General features: G+C 34.9%; 1 protein-coding gene across 1 annotated transcript; it reads right to left on the minus strand.

Annotated features, from left to right (window-relative positions):
• Nucleotides 1-9,002: 9,002 nt before the first annotated feature.
• LOC149241192 (17.8 kDa class I heat shock protein-like) lies at nt 9,003-10,125 on the minus strand. The gene has a single exon (XM_089373907.1). It carries the CDS (start codon nt 9,925-9,927, stop codon nt 9,451-9,453), a length of 477 nt encoding a protein of 158 aa, XP_089230033.1. The 5' UTR covers nt 9,928-10,125; the 3' UTR covers nt 9,003-9,450.
• Nucleotides 10,126-11,454: the final 1,329 nt, after the last annotated feature.

Genomic DNA, 11,454 nt, shown 5'->3' on the forward strand with positions numbered 1-11,454 from the left:
TTGATCTGCCTGTTGTTTCATTCGACTCTACGCCACAGTGAGGTTATCCTTTAAGAGTTGGAGAACTTGTTGTTGATGGTAGATGTGATATTCCACTTCTTGAACCTTAAAATTTTCTCTTAAAGATGATGTGATGGATGGTGGATGATATCCATAAAGTGATCATAAATGGGGTCATTTTTGCCGCAGTATGGAAGGAAGTGTCACTACAACAAAACCTTGTGATTAACATCCCTTTTTCCTTCCTTTTTTGCGTTTGGAGCCCATTTTTGGTGCTATTTGCGTCCATTTATCAAATATTGTGCAAAACTTGATGCAAAAATTGCACCAAGTTTTGCACCAAGTCTTGCACCAAATTTAGCACCAAGTGTTGCACCATGTTTTGCATGAGGTTTTGCACCAAGTTTTGCGCCATCCTTTGCACCAAGTTTTGTGCCAGGCTTTGTGTCAAGTTTGACACCTAATTTGTTTCACCTACTTTTGCATCCTCTATTGCATCCATTTTTTTTTGCCTACACTTGCAGCAACTTTTGAAACTTTTGCTTCATTTTTTGCATCTTTTTTTGCATCCCCCTTTGCACCAAGTTTTGCGTCGAGGTTTGTGCCTAGTTTTGCATCTATTTTTTCATCTACTTTTGTTGCATCTTGTTCTACATCCACATTTGCATCTTCTATTGCATTCATTATTGTGTCCACTGTTGCATCTACTTTTGTTGTGACACAATTTGCACCTACCTTTGCACCCACTTTTGCTTCTAATTTTTCATCCATGTTTGCATCCCCATTTGCATCTAATTTTCCATTTACTTTTGTATCTACTTTTGCATCCATTTTTGTATCCAATTTTTCATCTCGATTTTGCATCAACTTTTGTATCCAATTTTGCATCCAATGTTGCACCCATGTTTACATCCACTTTTGCATCCCTTTTTGCATCAAAATTTGCTTCTTTTTTCGCATCTAACATTACACCCACTTTTGTTGTGCCATAACTTGTGCCATGTTTTGCATCTACTGTTGTACCCACATTTTCTTCTACGTTTGCATCCACATTTCCATCATCTTTTGCATCAAATAATGCATATTTTTTTGCATCCACTTTTGTGTCAGGTTTATGTATCAATTTTGTGTCTTGTTTTATATCTACTTTTTCATCTACTTCTATTGCATCCAATTTTGTGTCCACAATTGCACCCATGTTTGCGTCCACTTTTTCTTCCTTTTTTGCATCTTGTTTTGCATCCAAGTTTGCATCTTCTTTTTTCCTACTATTTCATCTACTTTTGCATCTAATTTTGTTGTGCCACAATTTGTGCCATGTTTTTCATCTACCACTGCACCCACAGTTGGGTCTACTTTTGCATCCACATTTGCATCTTATTTTGTGTGCAAGTTTGCATCGAATATTGTGTATGTTTTTGCATCTACTTTTTCGTCAAGTTTTGCATCAGGTTTTGCATCTTAGTTTACATCTACTTTTACACCTACTTCTAGTGCATCCACTTTTGCATCTAATTTTGTGTCCATTGTTGCACCCATGTTTGCATCCATGTTTATATCATTTCTTGCATCTTATTTTGCATCCAAGTTTATGTCCTTTTCTGCATCCGTTGTTGCATCCACTTTTGTTTCACCACAATTTGCGCTATGTTTTTCACCTACTATTGCACCCATGTTTGCATCTACGTTTGCATCATATTTTGCGTCCAAGTTTGTATTGACTATTGCATATTTTTTTGCATCCACTTTTGTGTCGGGTTTTACGTATTGTTTGCATCTACTTGTATTAAATCCACTTTTGCAACCAATTTTACATCCATTGTTGCAACCATTTTTATGTCTACTTTTCAATCCATTTTCCAACACTCATCATTTTTTTTCACCGATGGTATTTCTTATGACAATGAAAATTATGAACAACTCATGACAATACTAATAATCATTACGATGATGATAATGAAGATGATGATGATGACATGAATGGCAATTATGATGATAATGACAATGATGATAAAGACGATGGTGGTTACAATGACAACAAAAATGATGATGATGATGAAGATAATGATTATGATGATGACGAGATAATTACCTTAAAATATCTTCCCAATTTTAAATGTTGTCACTGTCATAATCATAATCATTATCTTTGGCATCATCATCTAAGTCATCATCACTTGATCATTATTATTATCACTTTAATCTAGGTCATCATCGACAATAATAATGGGATGAATGATGATGACGATGTCAATGATCATGATGTCCATAACGACGATCACAACAATGATGATAGAAATTACATTAATGATGATGATGGGGATGATGACAATGATAATGACGATGATAATGGTGGTGGTGATGATGATGATGATCATATGTTTCATATATCATATGTGTCCTAACAACCCTTTTATTTCTCATGCATATACCATATGTGTCTTGAAAACCCTTTTCTAACACTCATTACATTTTTTTGGGTTGATGATATCTCTTACAACGCTAATAATTATGAACAATTGACGACAATGTTGATAATCATGATGATGATGATGAAGATGATGACGATGACATGCATGGTGATTATGATGATAATGCTAATGATGACAATAGTGATAACAATGATGGCAGTATTGAAGATGATAATGAAGACGATGAAAATGATTATGATGATGCCAATGAGCTTACAATCTTATGGATTCATGAAGTTACTAGTTTCAAGACCATCTTTTGCATACATATTACGCACAATTTTCATGTACCTCAATTTAAACGCAAAAAAAAAACAGTAGAAAATAATAATTTATGCTTAGGTTTTGTTTGGATTGATTATTGTTATTGACAGAGAGATTATGACAGATGCGAGATTTTAATGAGGAAATTTGTGGGGCATTGATTTTAGAGTGAGAGCTAAAGTCAAATAGAGCTGCTTTTTTGTCCAGGAGTTTGGAGAATTTTTGAGTTTGTTTAGTGATTGTGAACTGTTCCAGTCTAACAGCTTTTAATGCCGAAGCTGAATCGATCAATACCCATAACTCTGGTTTGATTGAATTAGCTAAATTAATATGAAGATTATAAGTTTTTTGTGATAAAGTATTGAGTTCATACCTGGTTTTACTGATTTTGCTTCGAATAAGAGCAATGTTGGCTCTGTTGAAAATTTGATTATTGCGCTGGCTTCTCAGATAATGATTGATTTTGGCAAATGTAGGAACAATTGACGAATCTCTGCATATTTTCAAGAATGTAAGATCAGTGTTCTTTTTCGTTAAGAGTAATCTGTATCGTTCAAATCGAACTTGTTTCAAAATCTCCCTTTCGTATTAGGTGAGTATTTTGTCTTTGAGGTTTCTGCAAGTCTCATGTTTGTGTAGCTTTTCTTCCGGATCCATCGCATTCAAATTCTTTTTATATCGACGTTTCGAACCTGCAACGGTGGTTCATCTTCAGGATGTGACAGAATTCATTGCAAGACTGATCTTATTTGTTAAATATATATAGAGATGCAAGAGATGCTTAGCCGACAGATCTTTGAATTTTTTTATTTTTTTTGTATTAATTATTTCATGTTTTAATTCTATCTATTTTAATTATATTTGCTTTAATTAATTTAATTATTTTTATTTTTAAATTAATTGTTTCTTTTAATTTTAATTAATTTACTAATTAAAATTAAAATACATATTCATATTCTATGTATATGTATTTTAATTAATTTATTAATTAAAATTTAAATACATATAAATGGGTTATACTATATTTATTTCATTAAGTTTATTTATTTTATTATTTTAATTGTTTATTAATTTTGATTGTTATGATTCTACTAGTTTTTGTTTTAATTTTTAATTTGTTATAGGACGATGTCCTATTCTAATTATGTTAATTAACCCTTTAGTCATGATGAATTGTTATTATTGTAATTGTTTTTACTATGTTTATATCTTAATTATATTACCTTTAATTATGTGTCTTGATTGTTTATTAAGGTTTCCTATATATTGTTCTAGGTTGCGGATTTATTATTGTTAAGATATCTTCAATTGATGTTTATGGTTAAATTGTGTTTTAATATGGTCAAGGTGTGATGATTTAGTTAGAAAGGATTAGATTTTTAGGTTAATTGGAGGAGGATTGTCGTTGGGTAGGGGTAGATTTGGAAGATAGGATTGGAATCCAGTTTTCGCTTATGGTTCATCCATCGTCTCTATTGAGGTTATTAGGGTGTTTGCTAATTTCTATGGCTTCTCTGAATGTCCTTATGAAGTAGTGATCACTTCTAGCTAAGATCCGGGTATCCTCTATGCATATTTGGTGCTTAGTTTTTTCAAAATGTTCAGGAAGGGCTGATGATTTGGATCGATTGTGCTTAATGTTAGCTGAGTGTTCCTGGATTCTTATGCTAAAGTATCTCCCAGTCTCACCTACATAGGGTTTGCCATAAAAGCAAGGAATTAAGTAGACACCTTTATGGTGTTTGGGATCTTACCTCTCTATATAATCTTGATTGCTCTCCTCCATAAACATGAATAGTAGCATATGGCATATCCATCTGTAGAGTTCACTGTGTAAAGCTTTATAGCAACCCTTTGCTGAGATATTAATATTATCCAAATGATTAAGTATTTCAATTTTACATCTATCTTCATTCATTGGTCTTCCAAAACTAAAACCAAAAACCCCAAAACAACTATTTTAGATGCGTTGGCATTGGTAGCTGACCTATTACTATCTCAGAGGTACAACATCAGACTAGCGGCGTTGCTGGGGAGGTCAGTGGAATACTGCTTTTTCGGGCGGGTATGCTCGGACAGAGAGCCAACCCGAAATCACTAAGGGTCATTGGATTTGAATGCATTTGATCGAATGGTGGTGGAGCGAAAGACCAACGCGAAGGTAAGAGGAAAGAGCAACGGAGGGGCCCAACGATTAATCATGGTGGTATGGGTTTATTATGTGTTAAAAACTAAGATTAGCAAGGCTTTATGGTTAAATAGAGGTTTAAGTTGGTTCTTTGTTTAAATTATAAAAACATTTTAACAAAGAAATCCTTTGCAAAACAAGGTATGGTGAACTTGAAATAGTATGAATTCGGGCGGATAAATGACATTGGGTCCAAGTTCATCGCATATCGCAATCACAGTTTAGCGAAGGAAGGCCCATCGCAAAGGAATGCGATAGGGGCCGGACGCGATGTGGAAAATAAATCATGGATAATACTGCGATCGGGTCCGGGTTCCCATCGCATATCGGAGATCGCAATGGCGGAGGGTGTATGTTTCAGCCGGGACTTGCGATGAGGGGCGGATGTGAAATGGGCAATGAATTATGAAATATATTTGCGTCGGGTCCGGGTCCATCGTGCATCGCATATCGCAATGCAGAGGAGAGTGCATGCACGTTGAAAAGTTTGCGATCCACCAATATGCGATGTTTTATGGAATACATAATTTTATAATAAAACTTATGGTTTCACGATATTTAGTAAATGGAGTTAATAATATACAGGAAAGGGACTTTTAGGGGTTTAATACTCTAAGTTAGTGTTAATATGAAACATGAGCGGAAAGGGGAAATACACTAAGTATAATGCCTTTTCATGAGTTATTTGCTTTTCACATATATACATCAATACTTAAGCTAAACATATTTTTATGGGTTTTTTGGGTAAAAATGGGTTTAACATGGGGTTTTCACTTTTCTTAGGTAAAAAAGATTTTAAACCTTAGGAAAAGGGGTTTTTTATGAAAAATGAATGAATATGAACTATATGAAAATGGCAAAGGGAAATTAGTAAATATAGGGATGAATGGGGATGAAGGAAGTTAATTAATTGATCTTGTAGACCTTCATTTGCTTTGTGTAATTGCCTCATGGACATAAAAGCATATGGTAAAACACGATAAATGTACATTTTGTCCAATCAATCATCATACTTCTACACCCTTTCTTCTACTTACCCTTTGCTTATCCTATCATTTTTTCTTCACTTAATGGGTGCATTTAAGTTAGCAAACCCTTTTCCTTTCTTTTTATTAAAAAAAAACAAACTATATAATTCTAACCTTATAACATCCAAGGGCTCAGATTAAACTGATGAACACCTTATTATTCTCTACCTAACTACTGATCTGCCAAGATTAAATAATTTGGCCAGATCTTTATTCTCTAATTATAACATTAAATTTAAAGCATGAAACAGTGAAGATTAAACTATTTGACTGTCATGGGTTATGGCATTTATGACAAGCTGCACACAACCATTATTTTGTGGAAAAAATAATAGTGGCATTTAGACTTGCTCACTTTCAAAGTTTATTTGTTTTCTTTTCTTTCTAACCTAACATTTTCTTTGATATGGACATCATCATCTAGATATTTTCAAAAACATTTTATTCAATATTGTTATGTCCATATACTAACTTTTAACATTTTTTCGAAATATTTTGTTTTTATTTTTTTGACTAATTTATTCTATCTTATCAAAACCAAAAATGCTACAACATCCGATTTGAAGGAATCAGAGAAAGAGGTTATGGAAGAGATGAGGGTTCAAGTCGAAAAGCTCTAAAAAATAATGAATTTGTTGAACCTCATCCTACTCGTCCTAAGTCTGAAGAGTATAGCAAGAGCATTGAAGGGGATAAGACCGAGGGCGTAAAGGAGGTTCTCGAAGATGAAGAAGAAAATAAGACAATCACTGAAATAGAAATGAAAGCCAACACCATAAATCAAAGAGCATATCCATTTAAATTTAATCATGCATGGTTGACGGAGAAATCCTTTGAGGAATTGGTTCAAAGAAGGAAAGAATTGGTTCAAAAAAGGAAGGAATCATGTCTTTTATAAAATAAATTTATATAATATAAAATTTATTAAAAAAATTTATAAAAATAATTCAATTTGGTATTATGTAAATAATAAAATTTAAAGTTCAATTTTTTATAGATTAAATTAACTAAAACAAAATATTATAAAATTAATCAAAATAACATAATTTTATTAAATAGTAAAAACAATAAAAAAACAAATTCGACAATAATATTTTACAACAGAAGGAAAAGAAACACTATAATACCTAACCAGCGTAGGGGCTCACAACCTTTTTTAAACTAAATAAACATTTAAAAAAATACAAATTCAAAACTAGAACGAACAAAAAAAACATAACCCAAAAGAAAAACATAACAAAGAGATGAGCTAATGACCTTCTTGAAGTATTTTAAGGCCCATGCTTTGTTTTGGTTGACTGGGTTGTTTTTTATATTGGACATTCTACTCCAGGGAATTGGGGTTCTTTGACAGGTGGCATCAAATGGTTTATTTATATCTTTGACTTATGTCTCCTATACCAAATCTTGATCCACTCTACATACGCTTTGGCGGTGATTGGTGCATTTCTTCTTTCCCTGTTTTGCCGGGGGTCTGGCTACAGGAGAGCGGTACAATACAATATTTTGCTGATCCCAGATGAAATTTGGAGTCCCAGATGCAGGCTGGACCCAATGGGCACATATTTTGCAGATTCTGTTCTCACAAAACAACCTTGTGGATATTTGCCCTAATCCTTTGATCCCGACATGGAAGAATGGAAGAGCATCTCCTTTCAACATTGCCAAAAGACTCCATAGATTTCTCATTCACGAGAACTTGATCGAGGTCCTGGGCCTTATTAGATCTAAAGTTTCCCCAGCAGTCATTTCAGACCATGCCCCCATTATATTGCAGTGGCGCGAGGAACAGGTGGGATCCGGATTTCCCTTCAAATTTAACCACACTTGGCAGGACGATCCAGGTTTATGCGACCCTGATCCAGAAAACATGGATTGAGACACCCTGCTCTGTTTGCTAGCGATTTTGGGTGGGCAGGCTGAAGTCGTTGAAAATGGCGATCCGAAAATGGATATGGTTAGGTGGTACCGAAGGTAGGATAATACTTTTAGTTAACCTGGATACTTTATCCAGGAGGATAGAATTCGGAGGATGCGGTATCAAAACCATCAAAACCACTGAATTCTTCGATTGGGCTCTACTGTCCTTGAGCTTATGGTGGGCTATCTCTGGATGTGGCATTTGGAATGATATCATTGGGGAAAATACCTTAAAAACAGAGACCCTTTCGACTGGATCAAACAGGGTGCAAGACGCGCAACATTAGCATCATACATTGGCTCAGGCAGGCCGTCACTGATTGGAAGGGATAGCGTTTATGGAATTGCCTGAGAGAAACACCTCCTCAAAGGTATTACTGAACATTTAAACTCTAGAAATATATATTGTTTCTTGCAGATCATGAAGGGTTGGGACCCCCTCGAACTTTTCCCCATTTGGATTCTGGATCTCCGTGGTGGTCAGGCAGAAATTTGGGATAGATACATATTCCACTTACCCTTGGTTGGCAGCACATTTGATGAAGAAGCAGACTGTCATATATCTGTTAAGGGAATTTACAATCATATTTCCACACCTTGTAGGCGTAGGGGTTCTGAGGACAGATACATATTCCACTTACCCTTGGTTGGCAGCACATTTAATGAAGAAGCAGACTGTCATATATCTGTTAAGGGAATTTACAATCATATTTCCACACCTTGTAGGCGTAGGGGTTCTGAGGACAAGTGCCGGTTTTCAAAAGCATGTAAATGGGAGAGCACCTGTGCCTGTAAATGGGAGAGCACCTCTCTTGGTACAACAAAGTGTCATATAAAATCCGCTTTCCGGAAAATCCCGAGAAAAAACTTTAGGAATGTTAAAAAAACAAAAAGGTTCATTTAGAAATGTTTATGTATGCTTCTTAAACCTATCAAGATAAAAAGTGACCATAAACCTCAATTGAAATATGTTTTTATTCTCAGCTGAATTGAGCATAAATGATAAAAAGTGATCATAAAAATAAAAAGTGACCATAAACCTCAAGTGAAATATGTTTTTATGTTTTTATTAAAGAGAGCACAAATTTTAGAGCATATACATTTGGAAAAACAAAACACATTTTAGAATGATTTAAATATAAAACTCTAGTATTGTAAAATTTCTTTCCAAGTTCATTATATGGAGTTCTTCTCATTAGCTATCAATTTGTAGGAATGCATATGAAACATAGGGTTCTTCTCATTAGCTATCGCTCGAAATAGAGAAGCCCGTGGAAACCTTCAAATTTACAAAACTGTATTAATATGCAATCAAACTGCGGATGTTTTATCGTTCATATTGTTTGATAGCTCTGAACATGCCAGTTCAAAAATGAAAACCTTTTAGACATCACAGTTAAAAGCCTGAACCTGCGTCTCCTTTTATTAAAGGACATACAACACATACAAGCACATTGTAATCGATGGAACCACTGGGAAGACGGAGAACCGCTTCCTACACACATATATATACATTATGTAACCGCTTCTTCTACAGCCACAGCAGGTCCAGTATGACATCTTCATACCGCGTGAGAGGTCAACCAGAGATCTCGATGGATTTGGGTTGCGGAGGTTGGGGTTCAGGCTGCTTCGGCACTGTCACTGTCAGCACCCCGTTTTCCATGCTCGCCTTTATCTCTTCCACCTTCACATTCTCCGGCAGCCGGAAACGCCGAAGGAATTTTCCACGCGATCGCTCAATGCGGTGCCATTTGTCATTCTTGTGCTCTTCTTCTTTGCTGCGCTCACCGCTTATCTGCAGAACTCTTTGGCCCTCTTCCAACTCTATTTTCACCTCTTCCTTCTTCAAACCTGGAAGATCAGCTTTGAAAATGTGCGCCTCTGCCGTTTCCTTCCAGTCGATCTGAGTATTGGCTACGGCAGAAGTTTCCTTTACAAATTGCCCGGATGGCCCCCCTGTGGCCAGATGTGTGAATGCTTGGAAAGGATCCCATACTTCCAAAGAGAAGGGATCGAATGATCTCCTGCCGAAAAAGCTGGGAATTATCGACATTTTCAAATAATAAATGTAACTGCAATATGCGATTGGAATGAATACAGAAATACAACACTCTGATTTCAGTGTTTCGATTTCAAGATCGATCTCGGATTATACAGAAGAGATGTTAGTTTCTATTTTTATAAGCCAAGGAAGAACAGTCTAGTGGACTCCATAAGGCAGGTTCCAGAGGATTCTCAAATGCTCGCAGGATACAGGTGTAAGCTCCAGAGCATTCTGAAAGCAAGATGTCAATTCTCACTTTGCCGTATTATTGTTATTTGAGCTTTATCCATCCAGAATCATCTAATGTAATTGTGTATCATTTCTCGAGAACCATCTAGCGTTTCACATTGTTCAAGAAGTATGGCCTACGGTCATATGGTATAAGCTACATACTCGATAAGAAACGATGTGGATATCGGAATTGATGTTCGATGATGCCGAGGTGTAGCTCCTGCCACACAGGGACGGGATTATAAAAAATCACAATCTCCTCCTAAATTTATTTCCAAGTTTTAAAAAATAATAAATTATTAATTAAATTGTAATTCTACTATGAAATATATGCAATGTTTTATTTACGTTTAAATCCACTTTATATCAAGTAACCGGATCAACCCGTGCTGGGTCTTGTAGCCATCGAAACTACACATGCCATGGTTACTATTGTTTTATTGTGGTGATTGATTTCGTAGATACACGTTAGATGTGGTAAAGATAGAGATTTATTTAATAGAATTTTATATAACATGGTATAAATATAAATACATATTTATATTCATTTTAATTTTTTTTTAATATTATAATAACTTGTAAATGTAAAAGTTTAATAAAGCAAAATTTTGAGAGTTTTTTTTAATAGGTATGTACATATTTTAATTAATTAATTAAATTTTATTATTTTTTTTTTTAGTATATCTTATATTTGGAATTATGTTTGATATAATGTGTTTTTTTTAAGAGTAATGGGATTAGAGGAAGAGTCTATTATTTTGTAGTTAAAAAGATATTAAATATTAAGGTAGTGTGGTTGTTTCTATGTATGTATAAGCATGTGATCAATAATGAATATAGGTTTTATAGGGTATAGCAAGAAGGTGACTTTAGGTTAGTTTGTTTATCTATTGTGTCGGGGAGAAAGGAATAAGTCAAGCCCTTCGTGGGAGGAGGATTGGCTTGGGGAAATTGAAGTGTTGGGAGGACCATCGATCATTTTATAGCTAATTTTAGGTATCCATGTCATCTTTAATGGAATGAATTTAGAAGGAAAATTTGTCATCTTGGCCTTGTATTTCATCTGTTGGGGGGTATGCATTGTGTTGGAGAGGAGCGCTCCTAGTACCAGACAATAGCAAAGTGAGGAGGCATTATCATAGTTACAGGTTCCAACCCCTTGGTCATCCCTTGTTCCTTCAATACTCCTCACTCTATAACCTTCCTCGAGTCCCTGCATTCAACATTTGCCGTGTTCTTTTGGGTAATTCTTTATTTTATACATATCCCTGTCAATTTCTATTTTGGCTTTACGTCTGAATTCTA

The sequence above is a fragment of the Pinus tabuliformis genome, chromosome 8 (genome assembly GCF_031772625.1).
Source record: "Pinus tabuliformis cultivar Carrire ecotype Pingquan chromosome 8, CPIR1, whole genome shotgun sequence".
Lineage (NCBI taxonomy): Eukaryota > Viridiplantae > Streptophyta > Pinopsida > Pinales > Pinaceae > Pinus > Pinus tabuliformis.

Coding starts and splice junctions, on each gene's coding strand:
- LOC149241192 (XM_089373907.1), bottom strand. CDS start 9,927: ATGTCGATAATTCCCAGCTTTTTCGGCAGGAGATCATTCGATCCCTTC.